Source organism: Pteropus vampyrus, unplaced genomic scaffold (genome assembly GCF_000151845.1).
Source record: "Pteropus vampyrus isolate Shadow unplaced genomic scaffold, Pvam_2.0 Scaffold227, whole genome shotgun sequence".
Lineage (NCBI taxonomy): Eukaryota > Metazoa > Chordata > Mammalia > Chiroptera > Pteropodidae > Pteropus > Pteropus vampyrus.
Genome location: NW_011889008.1, coordinates 386,023 through 405,039, shown reverse-complemented (window position 1 = coordinate 405,039; position 19,017 = coordinate 386,023). Strand labels below are relative to the sequence as shown.

At 54.5% G+C, this 19,017-nt stretch overlaps 1 protein-coding gene, 1 long non-coding RNA gene and 1 pseudogene across 3 annotated transcripts in view; 1 reads left to right on the top strand and 2 right to left on the bottom strand.

Annotated features, from left to right (window-relative positions):
* Positions 1–5,626, top strand: part of LOC111747549 — a 5,773-nt gene extending 147 nt beyond the window's left edge. Inside the window, exon 2 of the long non-coding RNA XR_002783581.1 lies at positions 82–5,626. This is a non-coding gene — a long non-coding RNA (uncharacterized LOC111747549). The remainder of the gene's footprint in view (positions 1–81) is intronic.
* WDR45B (WD repeat domain 45B) overlaps positions 5,094–19,017 on the bottom strand; it is a 19,416-nt gene continuing 5,492 nt past the window's right edge. The window contains exons 3-11 of one of the 2 annotated variants that reach the window (XR_002783580.1): positions 16,986–17,087; positions 13,858–13,945; positions 12,569–12,663; positions 10,262–10,452; positions 9,722–9,807; positions 9,259–9,360; positions 8,715–8,836; positions 7,117–8,350; positions 5,094–7,002 (exon numbers count right to left, since the gene is read on the bottom strand). Coding sequence is in view for 1 of the 2 variants with exons in the window: in XM_023538612.1 (XP_023394380.1) it covers positions 8,244–8,350; positions 8,715–8,836; positions 9,259–9,360; positions 9,722–9,807; positions 10,262–10,452; positions 12,569–12,663; positions 13,858–13,945; positions 16,986–17,087 (893 nt within the window). In the remaining variant the exon portion in view is untranslated. Of the gene's footprint in view, positions 8,351–8,714; positions 8,837–9,258; positions 9,361–9,721; positions 9,808–10,261; positions 10,453–12,568; positions 12,664–13,857; positions 13,946–16,985; positions 17,088–19,017 lie in introns of both variants that reach the window. The other variant, XM_023538612.1, reaches the window with a different exon arrangement.
* LOC111728775 lies at positions 13,623–13,741 on the bottom strand (annotated as a pseudogene).

Here is a 19,017-nt window from a genome sequence, read left to right as displayed (position 1 = left end):
AAACGGGTACCTTTGCGCATGGCCGGCGTGAGTGTAAACGGTGCAGCCGCTCTAGGAGGCGGCCTAGCAGGTCCTCAGCAGGTTGACCGTGGAGCCACCCTGAGGCCCAGCAGTTCCACACGTGGCATACGCCCAAGGGACATGCAGACGTGTCCACAGGGGCCTTACAGGGATGTCGACAGCAACCAAAAGGAAACGACCACTGTCTACCGACCGGTGGATAGATGCGCACATGTGGCCCATCCGCACAGTGGGGTCATTTTCAGCTACAGAAGGGAATGGCCACTGACAAGGGCTACAACCTGGGTGAACCTTCAAACACCCCACTAAGCAGCCAGTGCTGTGTGATTCGCCCGAGGTGACAAACGCATCGAGACAGAAGCAGGTCAGCGGTTACCAGGGAGGGGATGTGGGGAAACGGGGACCGATTTCTCAGCAGGCAGGGGCACTGCTGGGCACTAGAGCTCGATGCTAGCTGCCCGACGTTGACTACTAAACGCCACCGACGTGTAACAGGATGGTCAGTCGTAGGCGATGTGAGTCTCACAATAAAAACAAAGAAAAGGCCCAGGTAGCACTAGCCGGTCCTGCCAAACATGGAAGAAAACACCCCTGTCCAGAGTTTTGCAGGGGGAGCATTTGCGGTCTTGGTCCCTGGCATTTGTCCTCGGTTCGGCTAAAATAAACGTATGAAAATTCTCAAGAGGATAAAAGGACTGAGCAGAGCGTTGCCTGGGCAGCTGGCAGGCGCGGAACAGCGTTTCGGGCTGAACCCCGTGTCGCAGTGCTCGCCCAGATGACGCACCCGAGAGGTGGGAGCTCGTGTGCTCCCACACGTCTGCCTGGGTGTGCGGGTCGGCGCCATATGTCACCCCGAGTCTGCAAATGCTGCAGGAGCCCTTCCGTCACCATGGGGCACGACTCGGGTGCACTGTCGACACAGCTGCACGGATGGAACCTCAGGCATCGCACTGAGCATGAGAAGCCAGATCTGACAGCCGCGGACGCTATGCTGGGGGTTGAGGCACCCCCCAAATGTGGTGCCCACGAGTGCGACTTGCTTGGGAGTGGGGCGTTTGCAGACGTGATCAGTTAAGACAGGTTGCTGAGTGGGGCTTATCCGAGGGCGGGGGTCCTTGTAAGAGGAGAAAAAACACGCAGGGGAGACGGTTGTGTGACCCACCGCCAGCCCCTAGAAGGGAGCCTGGGGTGGACAGAGGGTCCAGCCCCGCTGACGCCGATTCAGACTCCAGTGCCCAGGAGCGACGTACCTCTGAGTCGTTTCAGTGGTGGTTCGTGGTGCCTCGTTCCAAAGGCTCTAGGAGACTGATGCACCACGAGTTGGTTTACACGGCCTGCAAGCCAGAGGACATCGCTGGCTGCCAGCAGCCGGGGCGGGGTGGGGGCAGTGACACAAAGGGAGTGAGAACGAGGGGGCCGCGGCTATGCAGCTCTGCACGTGGCAAAACTCATAAAACCAGGTACAGCCCGGGAAGAAAGTATAATGAACTTTAAAGGCAGTAAAGGCTGCAAGTGCACCGGGCACAGTTACTACTGGTTGGTGAGTGGGCCTGGGCCTCGGGAGTGGGGACGGTGGCAGAGCTGGTCTCGGCCCAGAGGGTAGGGCTAGGGGGTTCCAGGACCGGGACAGTTCTGGGGGAGGAACCACGAAGACCCGCCCCCCCATACCAGCCCATCACCACCACCCCTTCTCTCCCGGGGGCCGCAGGCTCAAACGCAAAGGGCAGTGCTCGCCTATCAGACAGATGCACCCCGCAAACATCAGGCCGAGAGCAGCCAGAAGCGGGAGACCAGGTATCGTGACTCCACTCAGGAAATGCCCTGAACAGGCCGACTGAGGGGAGGCTGGTGTTTGCCAGATGGGAGGGGGCTGGGGGTGGGGGACGGTGACTGCCGACAGGCCTCGTCCCTGTTTTGGAGCAACGGAACATTCTGGAATGTGAGAGGCGATGGCTGCACAACATTGTGAATGTACTTGATTGACATTATGCGTCATACTCTTTAAAATGATCGCAACAGTCAGTCTGATGGTGTTTTGCCACAAAGTTGCACCTGGAAGAAGGTGGAGGTAAAGATGATTGACACGGCGAGGTGACACCCCCAGACCCGGCCCAGCTGGCCAGGGACGCCGAGTGGCTTCAGGCTGGAGCGTGCTACTCTGACCTTGTACAGCGGGGGTCCACCCTTGCCTCGTCACGGGTCCCTGGAGACTGAGGGACGGCAGACGCGCCCCGCACCGGGTATGCTCTGCGTCCCCCAGCCCCTCTGGTCAGGCAGGTGACACCTTGCAGATGGTCCCGGAGCCCCGCAAGTCGTCGTCCCAGCTGCCTAGAGTTTGGCCTGGTCACAGCTGAAAGCTCCTTGCAGCAGTCACTGTCCTTCTCCAGAAGAACCTCATCCTGTGGACCAAGGACAGGATTATATTCGAATGCCAGAGCTACTGCATTTTCCTTGGCGTTCCGCCCCCGCCGCGCCCCATTAACAGACAGACAGACTGTGACACTGGCCCCGGTGACCCCCCTGGAGCAGACAAGGCAGGCTGCCTGGGGTCCCACTGGGTCCTAAAGCTCGGACTTGGGTGCAGTGCAGCGCGCTCTGGGGTCTGTGCCTCCAGGTGCGTGAGCGTCCCCCACTCCGCCCTAGAGGCTGTTTTCAGAACACTCTGAACAGTGACCTCTGGGACATAGGTACTGACCTTCAAGAGACGGCGGAATGTTGACCATGAAGCGGCCTAGTGTGCCTGGCTTGTCGGTGGAGCAACGGGACATTTGTTTCCTCGCAGTGAAAAGTGACTCGGTTTGGGGGCCGATTTTGAGAACGGAAGCCTTGTACTTTCTCGCATTCAGATAAATGAGCTAATCTGTTTCTGCTACAATCAGTGGCCTTGACCATCACGGGCTCTGAGTGGGAGTGGGCTCCCGCCTGCTGGAACGCCGCGTCATACGGTCATGTCCAGGGGACATCGAGAGGGCAGGCCGCCATCATTCCAAAATCTGTCAGCTGGACACATCAGACATCCAGCCCCACCCCCTTGTAGGTGTCGACACAGGTAGGAAACACTGATTTTCTTGAGTCATGTGTGTGCTTTGAAGGTCCTCGGGCTCTGGACTGCCATTACCTCCCCCTGCCCATGACAGGCTGGGAGATCACACACCCCAGCATCGCAAAGACCTTACGTGGGCCACAGAACCTCGGCTGGTGGCCAGAGAGGACAGTCAGACTGCGGCGTGCGCCCGTGCTGGGCTTGGTCGGAGCACGTGTATGGGTGAACACGCGCGGCCCCTACGGGTGCTGCTGTTTCCCTTCGAGAGAGCCATAAGGACCCCCATGTCACCAGGCGCCAGCGCTGCCAGGGCTACTTTTGCTTTTGTTAAAATCCACCGTACGTTTGCTTACACGTTGGTGGCTGTTGCATAAAGCAAAGAGTTTTAAAATCAATGTCAAAGCCACACAATTGCTAACCCGAAATCCACGTTACCGGAGTGTGGCTAGGACATCACGAGGAAATCGAATCATAGGTGAGTATCTTATACACACACCGAAAACTCCGTAAGTATTACTAAGTCGAATTTGGCAATAACTAAAACCCGAATGATCGGAGGACAACACACCGTGACCAAAACGGGGTCTATCTCGAGACTGCGAAGTCGGCTGATGGTTCAGCAGTCAGTGCGATTCGCCACATCAGCAGAGCAAAAGACAAACACGACCGTCTCGACAGACGCAGAACCATTCCCAGCAGCACGGACCGGGCGCCCCCTCGAGTCCTGTGCCTCATTTGCCCACTCGGGGAGATAGCGGGCAGTTTGGGTTCAGAACAGTTAAATGCTTAAACAAAAAAACTGTGTTTGTCAGAGGAACGTAACAGGATCCGTGACACCCACAGTGCACCATTTGCGCTGTCTGGGATACAACACAAAAGTACTAGAAGCACGAGGCAAGTAAACGTGACGCATACCCAGGACGGAGGAAGGTCCACGGCACACCACTCAGCGCCAGGTGCCAGGATCACCAAAGGCCTTCACGCACACGGTGAACGCGCACGAGGACGAAAAGAACGTCGCATGACGAGGGAAGGGGAAGCTGGCTAGGACCTGGAAAGCAGCCCAGACCTGACAGACGCTGACGCGCACTGCGGTCCGGGCTTGGAAGCGGAGCAGGCGGGGCTGGGTCTTCAGCGGCCGGCAAAAGCGACCCTGCTAAAAATGGGAAAAGACTTTAAAAACACGAACGGCCTCAATGACCAGCGAGTGGGCAGCAGAAAAGGTATTACGTATGTGCCCTTGAATCACAAAAGGAGAAAACAGCAGAAGGATTAGTTGAGGAAATAATGGCTGGAATTTTTCATAAATTCGAGCCCAGCAAGCCCCGTGCATGATAAATACAAAGGAAACCACAGGTAGACACACCACGGATTTCCAAGTTGTAACTTTGTAAAACAGTTGTTTGAAACGACACAAGGACAAAAGTAAGACTTAAAGCTTCTTTCCCCACAAGTCGAACAGCTTAATGTCATTTAAAAATAAGCAAATTGAATGACAGTGCATTTAGGGTATCATCTGAGACATGCTACCACGTGAGGGTTGGGGAGAAAATATTTATGAGATCCTGACACGGTGTGTCTCTCAGCACTTGAGGATTCAATCACTTCTGCATTTGTGAAATTCCAATCAAAGCTTGCTTGTTTTCAGCCATTATTCCAGCTATTACTTTAAAGTTCACCTGGAAGAAACGCGTAAGGGTGGCAGAACCAGGGTCTCCCTCTCCATGAAGCAGCACCCCACGTCGGTGGGCAAACGATGCAGTGGCCGACAGCTGGCACTGTGGCAGGCGGCTGCGTACTCTTGCCCAGAGCAGAACACTTACGAGTGCCGGAGTGCTACGCAGGACGCGACAGACACCAGGGCAGCGGCACGGCCCAGACGAGGGGCACAAGAATCGGGGTCGCTCTGTGTCTGAGCATGGCCTGCCTGCGGTGTGCGGGGAAACGGGACCCTTACCTCATCACAGTCCTTGAAATCACTTTCCATTCGAGCGAACTGTGGAGACAGAACCCATAAAATAGCACCCAATGAAAAATGCAGTTTTAATGAACCAATACTGGAAACCAAGGAAAAAGATTAGACCACGTAACGATTCAAGGTATGCAAACAGATAAGTAAAAATCCTCAAACTAAAACGAACAAAGTGGAAAAAATAACAACGGGTGATTATATAGAGAGTTCTCACAAACAAAATAGACAAAGTCTACCAACAGAAAAATAGGCGAAGACGTGAATAAGCAATTTGTAAATCAATTACACGCGGCCAGCAGAGGAATTCCAGAACATTCAACCCGACTTGGAGCCAGTCCTTTTTGTGCATCAGCGTTAAAAAGATTGTGCTCAGAGCTTCATCCTGGTGAAAATGGGTGTGGAAGCTGAGAATCACGGCCACAGAAGTGGCACGCATTTGTCGAATCTTACACATGCGCACCTATGGCTTGGCAATTGCAGATGATCCCAAAGAAACAGGACAAGTGTGCAAACGCATATGCATGGGGATTTCCATTTCCAAATTTTATGTAACAAAAAATACAAATACACATCTTTGGACAATTAAAGTATACCCTGCTATGTTCATGAGTTTTTTAAAGTAAAGAGCGGTCCCCCTAATGCAACCGAAAACTTTAAACTCCATCCCAGAAGGCGGGCGGCTTTCCAAGAGTGGCCGTCTGGACGTGGCACGCGGGCAGTGTTCCAGCTTCACCTTCTTTCTAGATGCCTTTATTTTACAACAGACGTCTTGGTTTTGGGTGGTATTCTCTGATCCATCCTGAGCAGACTTTCAGCACAAGTTCCGAAGTGTTGTAGCCGACCCAGCGCCGCTTCCAGAGCCCAGTGAAGTCAGCTCTGGCCTCTTCCCCTCGGTTTGGCTGCAGAGAGAAGCGCTGCAGAGCCGCGAGCCGTGGATCGGCACCACCCTACGCGACCGCCTGAGACCCAGGCAGTGCCCCAAGCAAGGCGCTGCCACTGACGGGACCCACAGAACAGGCGGGAGGCTGCAGGGCGCCGAGGCAACTGCCTCACTGAACAGGGACTTTAGAAGCCTGTGGGGTGGAGAGACGGGGCCGAGAGGTGTGCAGAACCCTCCTGGCCAGGGCCTGAAGGACCGACAGAAGGCTGTGCCACAAGAAGGAACATTTGCAGTGACACTTGGTGGACAAAGCACTACCGCTGTCAAAGCTAGCCACCCGGGACGGGGGTGGGGGTGGGGGGGTGGTAGTTCTGGAAGTCACATGTCTGCACCCAAGTTCAGGGAGCCCCAGCTCAGAGCTACCCCTTCTCGACACAGGCTTGAAATCCACGGTCACAGCTTGAAAGACAGCCTGCTACTCTAAGTGAACCCACAGCTCTGCCCGACAGCCCCCACACCATGGACACTGCCATTCCCCGGCCACCTCTCCAGGGTGGAAAATCGAGGCCACACACGTAGGGCTGCCTCAGGCTCCCAGGCCCTTGACCTGCCTTCCATGAGCCTCCTGCAGACGAGACATAGACGCCCCCAGAGGACAAACGAGCCTCACACTGGCAGGGTGGCTCCCCAGCTCACTCCAGCACCCCTTGGCCGGGGCTCCCTCACACATCACACGGCATGTCCGTTGTCATTCGCGCGCTCTGTGTGGGCTCTGATGGGGTAGGGTGTGCCTGCCACATGAGTCTGCCCTGCTCCCTCACCAGTCCTAAAGCTCTCCCCAGGCACTGCGAGGACACTCACACTACAGGGTCTGAGAGGACATGAACTAGCACTGCTGCCAATGGGAAGGGTGCCTCACACTCTCCTCCCTGGATGGAGGGCTGAAGTGTGAGCAGAGTCACTGTGAGAGCCGCACCACACAAAACAGTCCAGGCTCGCCTGTCAGAGTCGGTATAGCCAACGAACATCACCCACACGGGGCCCTCAAACCCAGGGGCTTGCTTTCGTAACATACAATTCTTCTTCCTTGGTGGGTACAGAGTACAACAAAATTAGTCACTTTTATTTAAAAGAAACATTAAAAATAAGTGTGCAAAATTAAATTTCATGATTAAATACACATAAAAGTAACATGCATACTTTACATTGAAACCCACAGTTAGCTGATTACATGACAGGAAAAGAACTCGCAAAACGGAGGACTTGCTGCTGCAGATTTTAAACGTTTGCAACCTGAAATCAAAACCATAAAATTAGGTTTCTTCAAAGGGAATTTAAGAAAATACATGCCTCAAGTAGTACAACATAGAGCCCGGAACCTATCTCAGTCACCAAATGTTAAAAACGTCATGTGCCTCTCGTTCTGAAACGTTAGTGTGCAGCTGTTCTCACGCTGGGAGGACGGCAAGGGACGTGCGCACGCGCTGCAGCTCCGCTCCACGCCGACAGACGCCTCGCTGAGACGACAGGCGTTTCCCGCACGCCCTCCAATCTAAGTGGTGCTGTCTCCTGCGACTGAGTTTAACGTCTGTGCCCTACTGTCCCCACACACGACAGGGAACGTTTTCCACCTGGGGCTGCGCCAGCAGAGCCAGCAGACCCCGGGCGGTGCACGGAGCGCCCTGCTCACAGTGGGCCTGGGGTTCGCCCCAGTTCCCATAGCTCAAAGATGGGGACGCCGGCAGGTGTGCACACTCCCCGAGCACAGGCTCACGACAGGCACCAAGACGGCTGTGGCATGGGAATCGGGGAGACGCCCCCTGTGCTGCCTAGCCCGGTCGCGTCTCTCTCGTGTTCAGATGGGAGAAAGTTCCTTTCTCCTTTCTAAGGCAAGCCGCTGGCATCACTACCTACCTAGATCTGCTTCTAAGAGCTAATGTGGAGACGTTGGTTCACTTCCCCATCAAACTCGATAAAAACGGTGGAATCTGTTGCCAGAAACAGACTCCAACCTGTCCGTCTTTTTCTCAACATGGCCCCCAGCTCTGCATGGAGCGCCGGCTGCAAGTGCCAGGGAGCAATGACCGTCAGCGCTGGCGCCACGCATGCCCATAGGGCCCCGACGGCGGTTCTGTAATACTGGAAATGTGAAGGCCTGCTCAGGAAAGCAGGCGGCGCAGGTGGCTTCAAGCCCAAGGTCCCACATAGTCCCTCCACCCGTCACCCACGAGGCCCGAGGGTGCCAGCACCAGCCCCAGGAGTTTGAGGGGCACACTCAGCACTTCGGGGGTGCTCGGCCAGGGGTGCTGACGGCACCGCGGGGGAAGTCACAGCTTGTCGTCGGTCATTTCCAGGAACTGCGCGTACACGTCCCGGATGCACTCTCCCTTGGGGTTGAACAGGAACTTGTAGTAGCTTCCGTCTGCGCAGATGGCTGTGATGGAAGGGAACCGTTTTACTCACGTTCCCTCCCACACGTTAAAAGCAAGTGGCCCTCACCGCGCTGACTGCGAGTGGCCTCGCGGAGCACGGAGCCGCTGACGTGGGCAAACCTGCGGGTGCCAGCGGCTCCCTCCTTACCGAGCATGCTGTCCTGGGGGTGCACGCGGTCGTCACTTCAAAGACCCATGACCTGCCCCAGGACTCCCTGGGGAGCCCAGCGGAGGGCAGGGAGCCGGGACCACCCCACACGTCTGTGCACACTGAGCAGGACGCACTGCACCCCCAGGACAGAGTGCGGTGCCCACAGCACCTGGGCTGGCAGTCGGGTGTCATTCCTGCCCAGAAGGACCACTTACCGAGGACAGCATTTGGCTCTGTCCCAAAGGCACAGATGCACGGAGAGCCAGAGGGGACCTGAAACTTGGAGAAACTCCACTTGGAACTGAAGTACTTTGGAAGGAAACTGGCAGACGCCAAACTATGAGGACAAGAAAGAAAAGAAAAGCGTCACGTCCGCGGGGCGGAGTTAAAGACACAGCAGCTTCGTACGGTCCCGGCGTCAGTGGTTTTGCTTTTAACTCATTTTGCACGCGAAAAAAACAAATCCTTACAAGTGGCTTTACAATAAGCCCTGAAACAACCCGAACCAGAAGGGGCATGGGCTTCTACCGCCACTGAATGTCCTGAACGCAGCGCAGAGATGGCACCGGAGCTCGGGGGCAAGCTTGGCCGTTGGGCTGGTGCCTGGATCATGGCGGACGCCTCTTCCCAACAGGGAAGCGACGCTGTCGCTGTTTAGCACCGTGTGGTCTGCAGTGACTTCGAAGACACGAACGAAGGGCCGGGACAGTGCTGACCCTGCACACTGAGCCGGCGCAGTCCCTTCACTCCAGGGCCTACCTAGACTGCTTGTTCCTCTTCGGATCTTCGGCAGCAAAAATGTGCACCGTGCCGTGGTCACTGGACACGCAGATGAGGGACGCGTCCTGATTGAAGTTAATGCTGCAGAGAAAGCAGGCAGCCTCAGGTTTCGTGGGAGAGGCAGGAGCCCAGTCCACCTCGGCACGAAGCCCACCGACCCAACGCCTCCCACCTTGGCTCCCCGCACCCAGGACAGCGGTGCTCAGACGCGCCCCAGCTCAGACGACCCAGCATGCCGCAGTGCTCCCGTGGGCACACTGACTAAGCTGGACGCCAGTGACGAGAGGGCTTCCTGCACGTGGTCTCTGCAGCCCCTGCCCCGACATGCCACTCAGGTGAGAAAAGCCCAGCCTGGACGTTCCCTCCGAATCACAGGGGCCCATTTCACTGCATCAGCCCAAAGGAACAGCCTCCTCCTGGGTGAAACGATGCGTGTCCTTACCAGTAAATGTTAGCTGCTTGAGACCCTCTTCGCAGTTCCTGGATTAAATGCCCTGATGAAGTATCAAATATTCTTATAAGGGTCCCCTTTGAAAAACAGGGAAGTGTTTCATTATCAATAGTCAGTTTAAATGACTTACACTCACAAACCCGCTAGCCCACATAACCCTTCCCCCAAACACCCACGTCATCTAAAACCCAACTTCCCCTCCGTTGTTTCCAAGAAGGGCTAGTGGCTCTTCAGTCGGACAGCACCAGGCAGGGGCCGGACGGAGTGAGGGAAGCCTGGTGCCTGGGCCCGTGGGCAGGCCTTTGACTAACCCCGTGCTTCTGCTCCCTGGTGCGCACCTAAGGGAACACCAAGGCCAGGCTGACCTGTCCTGTAAGTGCCATCGGTTCCCTGTCTAGCAAAATGGCACCTTCATAATACTTCCCAGAGACCAGACCACTAGATTCGCTGCCTGGAGCCTGGACTCTCGGGGGCCCACACGCTGAGGCACAGGAGCACTGGGCCTCCCCGCGGACAGGGAAACGCACTCACTTTTTCAGACGCGGTGGCAATTCTTGTCCCCTGAAGGCTGAGGGCGATGCAGCTCAGGACGCCCTCGTGGGCAGGGATGTCCACGGGCGGCTTCTCGGTGCTGGCCAGGTCCACGAGCTGCACGTGGCCCGTGTGTGTACCCGGGAAGGCCAGGAGGGAGTTGTTACTGTTGGGGCACAGGACACAGAGGCCTAAAGAGAGACAGAGAGCACTTGTCAGGGATCCCCGGGCATCTTCGACGCCTCTGCTTTCCCATAGGCAGAGCCCTGTCCAAATCTGCTCTTCGCTCCCTGGTTCCCAAAGAAAATCTAATAGGGATTATTTGTGGTTTCCATTTACATCAGAATCATAAAATCTTTCCACTGTAGAGGGTACGAGAGGGCCAAGCACGGCTACCTTCCATGAGACCGTCTCATAACTGGAAACATCTGAACCTACTGAATGAACTTATTGAATGCCTCCCTTCACGGTGCCTGCCACTGAGAACTTTAAGCTGTAAAGTCTGAAATCAATCCATTAGCAATAACATAAGAAAACAAAGCACTACAAATTTAACGACAGATGTATGGGACACGGACACGTGGCAAAGGAAAACTGGAGGCTGGATGGACAGAGCTACATCAGGTCACAGACTGGAACTGACACTCACAGACGATACTGTCACAATTACAGTCTCTGCAGGCATTTCTGAAGGAACAGGCAAGCAGACACTCAAAGTTGTAAGAAAAAGCAAAGGTCCTAGAATGGCCAAAACAGTTTTTTATAAAATAAGAACAGGATTGGAGAATTTAGAGTACCTGTCTTCAAGAATTATTTTAAAGCTCCAGAAATCAAGGCAGCATGGTATCGGCCTAAGGGCAGGAACACGGATCACTGGAACAGAATGAAGGGTCCAGAAAAGCCTTACACTTATTTGATTAAAAAAAGGGGGGGGGGGCTGCCAAGGTAATTCAATGCAGAAAAATAGTCTTTTTAACAAATGGTACTAGAAACTGGATATCCATACAGAAAAAAAAGAATCTGGGTCTTTGCCTTATGCCATATACAAAAATTAACTCGAAATGGATCAAAGATTTGTGATCTAAAGTTACTAAACGTCTACAAGAAAACATAAAAGAAAATCTTTGTTCTGCAAAAAGCCACAGACCAACTGAAAATACCTGCAGAAGTATGCCAGACCAAGGGCTCTATCTAGAATACAGGAGGAGTTCTTACGGCTCAGTAATGAGATACACGATTCTAAAATGGGCAAAAGACTTGAAGACCTTCACAACAGACCTACGAATGGCAACAAGCACACCAAACAATGCTCCAGGTCATTCATCCTCGAAGAGATACTATCATCACAGCCACATGTCTGAAGTTAAAAAGACTAACAATACCAAGTGCTGGCAACGACACGTTGCAACTGGGATGCTTGTAAGTCACCGATGGGAATGCAAAATGACACAGCCGCTTTGGCGAATGTTTTCATGTTTTACAGTGTTAAACACTTGTTCACAATACACCCCAGCAATTACACGCTCCGGTACTCACTCGAAAGAAACAGAAACCTATCCACACACAGAGTGGAAGCTGAGCCCTCGCGGCAGCTGCTAGTCACAGCCGCCAGAAGCCCGGGACGGCGAGGCACTGTGGTACAGCCACACCACGTACTAGTGCCCGGCAGTAACAAGGAGCAAAGAACGCCACGCACGCAACACGGAGGAATCTAAACACGGAGCCAAGGGAAGGACATCGAGCACGTCTGAAAAAGCAAAGTCTGATGGGCAGGTCGGGGAGGGAACCGCCGGAGAAATTTTTTTAGGTGATGGGCTGTGCTGTGCTGACTGTGGTGGTAATTACAACAGTTTACAATTACCAAGACTTATCAAATGATAAACTCAAAATCCGTGAGTTTTATGTAAATTATACCTCAATAAAGCTAGGAGGAAAAAACCAAAAATCTTAAACAGCAATCAAGCTGATAAAATGAGTAATGACGTCTGCCACCAATATCGCCCTCCAGAAGAAAGAGGGAAGGAAATGTCTCAGAACTGGGTAGAGGCGGGCCCTGGGGGCCACCGCGAGAAAACCCCTGAAAGCGGCCCCCGCCCCGTGACTGACAGGAGGCGAGGTCTCAGGACCACTGCCTCCATCATCCAGGAGGCAGGGCACAGAAGGAAAAGCCAAAAGCCGGTGTCTCCCAGCCCAAGGCCCGTGCCTCAGGACCCAGCTCGCCACGGCACCGGCGCTCAGAGGCCTCGCCTGGAGGATGGCAGTCACCCGGGTCAGCGTCCCCGCCTGGGCCCGCTTGGGGCTTCTTACCTTTAGGGTTATAGCAGGTTTCAAAGACGTGCAATTGATGGGGGTTGTGTGTAAATGTAAACACCTTAATCATAGAGTCCAAAACCACCACAATTCTGGGGGGAAAAAAACACAATCAGAATTCCTCTTCCCAAAAGTGAAATCAAACACTTTGTGATTTTTGTTAGCACTTTGAAGCTCAGAAACGCTCCAAACACCACACACAAAGGCTCGTTTCTTGAATGAGGGGCCCCTGCAGGAGAGGTCTTAGAACAGGATGCCTGTGAGCCACCTGGGCACTGACGTCGCGTACAGGCTGGCAGACCTCTCCGAGGTTTAAAGAGGCATCACCACCAAATAGTCCGTCTGGAGAAAGAACCAAGTAGAACAGCGGGGGCAGAAAGTAGGTTTCTGGGTGCTTTTTAATATGTCATGAAAATTTAGAAGTGCCAGGAAGTGGCTCAAGCATTTGCATTGAGTCCCTAAATAGTGACATCACTGGAAGTGACAAACCTAAGAACACAGGGATGACATTCACCCTGTTCGGTGTCTTTGTCCTCCCACAGCTGAGTGCAACATGTAAATCATGTCAAATCAAATCCAAATGAACGAAACGTTGCTGTCTTACTCACCTACTCAGAAAACCCTCCATGTTCCCCTAAACGCCAGGAAGGCAATGGCTGGGCTTTCGGCAGGTGAGGGTCAGTGACCCTCGCTGAGGAGTTTCCACACCCTCCTTTACCGTCACTCTACAAACTTTCACTGAGGCCGCTTTTAAGAAAGCACGGACTAAGAGTGAGGCAACTCAAAGTTCCCAACGCGGGTCCTAGACCTGCACCTATCGGCCGGGGACGCCGAAGGCCGAGCCATCTAGGGCCCAGCCCATGCCCGCCACCTGCTCGCCCTGTGAAGCCGGTGGGATTCACAGCCTTCCCTGCAGCAGTGTGAGCAATCTGTACGCTCTCCGGCCCATAAACTATGGTCTCTGCATTTTTTTTAGGGGAGGCGACCCGTGGTTGACCTCACAGATTGCAAGGACCTTGTCAGCTTACAATCCCTTACTTTTTATTTTTTACTCCTACAGCACCTGGTCTTCCTGGGTGGCCTCCCATCCAAGTACTAACCAGGCCCAACCCTGCTGAGCTTCCGAAATCAGACGGGATTGGGCGCATTCAGGGTGGCATGGCCACAGACTGTTTTCTGCATTTAATTCATTATTTTCCTGAACGCCTACTTCCTGCAGTAGGGAAGCATTTCCGCCAACGTCAGAGAAAGTGACGCCCCACTGCGAAATCAGGCGTCAAACCTACCGGTCTCGCCGCAGTTTCACAGCCTTGACCTCCGTAGAAAACTCGATTTCAATGACGGTCTTCTTCTTCAGGTCGTCCCAGATCATCACTGCAACGGCAGAAAGAACGCATGAACGTGACAACGACCAGGCTGCTCTGCAGGGTCCTGAGGCCATGGTCGCCTCACCAGGCAGAGGTGGTGCTCCCCATGCCACACCTGGGTCTCAGAGCCACCCCAAAGCGGCTCCCAGGGCTTCACCCTCCCAGGTCAGCACCCCAGGCAGCTCACCTGTCTCTGACACACGCGCCCATGCACACGCATCCACACACACTTCGGTCTCCTGTCTGCCAACTCTAGCCTAGTGTCCAGGGACACTTCTCCCCACCGCACTTCTAGTGCTCCGACTTGGCGGGGCCCAAAACCCTAACCACAGTCACGAAGAGTTAAGTGCTAGAGAAAAACCTGGATCCAGAAAAGCAAGGTCTCAGCTCTACTGCGACGTCAGATGCACAAAAACCAGGCTGTGCATCTCCTAACCCCACCTGCCTGCTCTTGTCTTGTTCAAGTTCAGAAGTGTTTTAGGAGTGATTAGTGGTTTGCATTCCAAGTAGCAGTCCCCAACCTTTGTGGCACCAGGGACTGGTGCTAACTAAGAGCGTCAAACGCCTGATGGTCTTAGGCGGTGATGCCAGCTCTGGGGAGCAGCTGCAGATACAGCTGAAGCTTCGCTTGCCAGCCTGTCGCTCACTTCCTGCTGTGCGGCCTGGTCCCTAACAGGCCATGGACCGCACCGGTGAGAATGCTGACCGGCAGTGCTGGGGGAGGCAGGGAGCATGCTGGCCATTTCTGTCGCCTCCATTTGAACAGCCATCTACGAAGGGTGTGAGGTCAGGGGAAGCACATGTTTTTCCTTCAGCAGGTAGGTCATTGGCAAGGTGACCAGGGCTAGAAAGGAACAGGTACCTCCCCTGCAGGCCCTTCTACCACGACGAACACAAATCCTGGAGGCCACATTCAATTTACATTTTGCCAGCACGACTCTCAAATCAAGAGATAATTTACCACTAGCCTAAAAGAACTACCAAACTGTTACTAAATAACATGCAACTTTTTGACTATTGAAGGTTAATTAAAAGGCAACAACATTTAAAACGAAAAGGGGACTTCGTTTTTGCCACTCCTTTGAAACGCCCTCTTCACGGAGCCCGTCTGTGAGGTCAGCGCCCAAGGGCAGGGGCGCCGCCCTCAGCGAGCAGGATGGCTCCCCAGTCAAGGTAGCTCGGCCCAGGCCCGCTGGGCAAAGGGCACGTCCGTTCCAGGGCCTGTGCAGTAACCCAAAAGGCAGCCTCCTCTGGCTCTGCCAGCTGACCCCAAACTCTGTCATTCAACAACAAAAGCGAACTGGCCCCAACCAGGCCGAACCCCGCAGGTGAGCCGTGTCAAGGGGGTCACAGACCTGGGTGAACTCCACTGTCAAGAAATTTCTATCTTTTAGAAAATTGTTTTATTCTAAGTCTGTAAATTTCCAAGACACTTCCATTCCTGGCATTTCTTTACTAAGAATAGGATGCGTAAGGCAAGGAGGCCCGGGAATTACTGCTGGACGGCTCCCCTGAGGGCCTGGAACGCCCCCACCGCAGGGCCACTGGTGGGGCCAGGCCCCGACGCCCTCTGCTAATCAGTGGCCAGCACAATCTTCATGACGAAACAGGACCACCCGGCCGCAGGGTGTCTGCGCAGCCCCAAGAGGCCCGAGGAAAGCACCCACACTCTACTGCAACAGCCCGCCCCCACCTTCCAAGCACGGCTGCTCCATGTCACTTCTGGGTGACTTCCTCCAGGACTCACAGCCATGGACTCTGCTCACTGGCCCGTGCCGGCAATGACCTGGACAGCAGCGTGGGCTTTCAGACCCGCAGCCTCTGGGACAGGCGTGGGGGGGTCAGCACACAGTGCTCAGGAGGAGCCCTCAGGGTGAGCCCCCACCGGAGGGCAGCCTCATTCCCGCATCGCCCTCGCACAGTCCCCCAGGCTCCTGTGGGCTCGAGCGTGCCCAGGTCTTCTCGGGCGCTGGGCCTCCCCACGCTGCCCCCGCCCCCTGGCAATCCTCCTTCTGCTGCGGCGGGGCTCAGCTTGCCCTCGTGCCTGGGCACACCCTGGGAGACCCCCACCCACTGTTCCCTTCATGGGGGACAGCCCTCACTCCATCTGCCTGTCCCCACCAAACTCTGAAGGAGCACGGCCTACCCCCTCCCACCTCCCCTGGAACCTGTCACCAGCAGCTATATCTCAGCATTGTGCCCAGGCTGCCAGTGGACGGTCAGGTCACTGGCCCACGGACTCCTCCTTGGGGCTCACCGCCTCCGCCTGTGTCCGGTGCATGCCCCTGAGGACCACCAGGCTCCGCTCACAACCTCCCCATGCCGCCTCCTACCTCTGCCCCCTCCCTGGCGTCTTGGCCCTGCCTCCCACCCCACTTCTACCCAAAACCTGCTGGCACAGCTCCCTGATCACCCCCCAACTGGGTACTCAGGGCCCTGGACCGGCCCATCAGCCACCTGGACCCTTGCCCCCCAGCCTCCTTCCCTTCCCCCACCTGAGGTCTAGTTCACAGGGCGAAGGGCACAGTGATGGTCGGTGAGCTTATCTGTTCCTCTTCACCACAGGAGCCAGACCCTTCACTGCGCTCTCCTGGCACACACACTCACTCACATGCACACTCTGACTCACGCACACACGCCACCAACCACACCCTTGAACCTTGAGCCACGCTGGCTTCTGCTCCGTGTGGTGACCGAACCCACGGCTCGGTGAACCAGAGGCTCACACAGAACAACCTCTCCACACTGCACGTTAAAACCAGCTCAGGACTCTTCTGCCACCAGGGTAACATGGGGTCCAGAGGCCCCATCTGGCCAGCGTTCATGGGGAAGCACACGCTGTGTCAACAGGAGCCGGTGGCCCTTGTCACACATTTCTCCTCGGAACACTGGAGACCAGACTCTCCTGGATGCCGACTTCCCAGTGGCTGGTCCGCCTCTCCTCACAGCACTACGGGCCAACCACATGGCCACAGACACACGGGACTCCAGCAAGTCCAGACAGCACGACGCGGGAGGCGTGACTGCTGGGTGCACGATGCCTTTACCTTTGTTGGGCGGGTACTTCGGCTTTTTCCCACCACCGACTAAAGCCAAATAGTTGCAGCGGAATAACATTTCAACATGGCCAACTCCTCCTTCTAGAAATTCTGAAATGGCATTAAAAAGAAATTAGTATGTATACTTTACAATTTAAAAAAAAAAGAAAAAAAGGTGAAAACATTACAATCAGCATTTCATTTGTAACCAGTAATTCAGAGCACGTCAGCACCAGCAGAAACGAGCACGGTGACGAGCACGGTGATGGCTATGAAAAGTACTAGCTGTGGCTTCAGACTTCTCCCGGCACCTGCCACCCACCGACTGTTTTCATGGATAAACACTGAGCGCACAGCACCCTAAGAAGCCCATGTGGCAAAATGTACGAAATACCTCAATTCACATTTTATGGTGCAGCAAAATCTGTCAGCTCCGAGAAAGTGAGCTAAACCCTCAGAGCAATGACTGAGGTTCTCATTTATCATTTGAAACGCTTCTTCCACTGAGTCTGAAGTGCTCAGAAACGTCCACGGATCCCATGAAGAGGGAAACGTCAGACTGTCTGGTGTCCCCTGTGCCAGAAGGAGCCCAGTCCACTCTGGGAGACGCCATGGGAGTCCACTGAGGAGTGTGGGCTCGTGAAGCCAACACACTCCACGTGGTCTGTCACGGAGCAGGACTGCCCACCCGGTTCTCAAGCTTGCACTCTGGTCTGGAATGACCGTGAGCTCCTAGGACAGCAAGGGCACAGCAAAGGCAAGTGAGGGACCCACCCCCTAAAAATTAGGGGCTACCCTAAGAAGGACTTTTCCCTGTGCGGCGAGCCGCACTGCATCAGGAGAAGCCCTGGCCCTGGCTGACCAACACGGCCCACGGTGAAGCTTTCTGTTGCGCCGCTCGGCACTCCACTGCCACGAGCTGCCTCGGTGATTCTGTTTCCACACGTGTGGCCATGGCCCAAACCCAGCAGCCACAGCGGCTCACTCCTGGGCAAGGCATGCGGCCCCAGACCCCCAAGAGCCCCTGTTTCCCTGCCCTACAGCGCAGGACACCAGCACCAGCAACCGCGGCCACCGCCCTGGCTCCCACAAACCAGTCGCCAACAACAGGAAGAGGAGCTGCCAGTTAACATCTGGCCTCAGCACACGCCCTTGACTGAGGACTGCACCAGACCAGAGCTTAATGAAACTTTGAATAACTTGCTATTAAACAAAAGCTGACCCTGCCCCCGCCCGCCCCCCCCCATTGGGAGAAAGTCTCTTCAAGAAATGCTGCTGGGAAAACGAGATGTCCACCTGCAAAGACCGAAGTTAGAAACTTACATCATGTATAAAAATTAACTCAAAATGGGCTCAAAACCCAAATGTAAGATCCAAAACTATAAAACTCCTAAAAGAAAAAAACACAGGCAAAAACCTTTGTGACACTGGACTTAGCAATTTCTTACATATGAAAAGCACAGGCAACAAAACAAATATAGACAAATGAGACATTTCTCCCAAGGTAATGGGTCCAAAACACATGTGAAAAGATGCTCAACATCACCAAATGTTAGAGAAATGTAAATCAAAACCACGATGAGACACCCATCACGCCACAGCCATCAGGTGCCACGTTCACAGTGCAGACGAGTGCTGGCAAAGGCCAAGTGCGGAGAGACTGGAACACTAGACACCGGTGGCGCGGCTGCGGCTGAAAACAGCCCGGCAGTTCTTGAACCATTAAAAACAGAACCACCACCCCCGCCAGCAATCCCGCTGTACAGCGTACATTCCGAAGAATGGACAGCAAGGTCTCAAAGAGGTACGTTTACAGCAGCGTTATTCACAACAGCCAAGAGGTAGAAGCAACCAGACTTCCACCAAGGGAGGAAAAAGAGGCCCGTCAATACAATGGAATATTATTCGGTGTTAAAAAGGAAGGACCTTTATAGCACATGGTACGACAGAGATGGACCTTGAGGAGATTAAGCTCAGCGACCAAGCCAGTGACGAAAGGACAGATACTCTAGGATCCCACTTACGCGAGGCACCTAGAGCG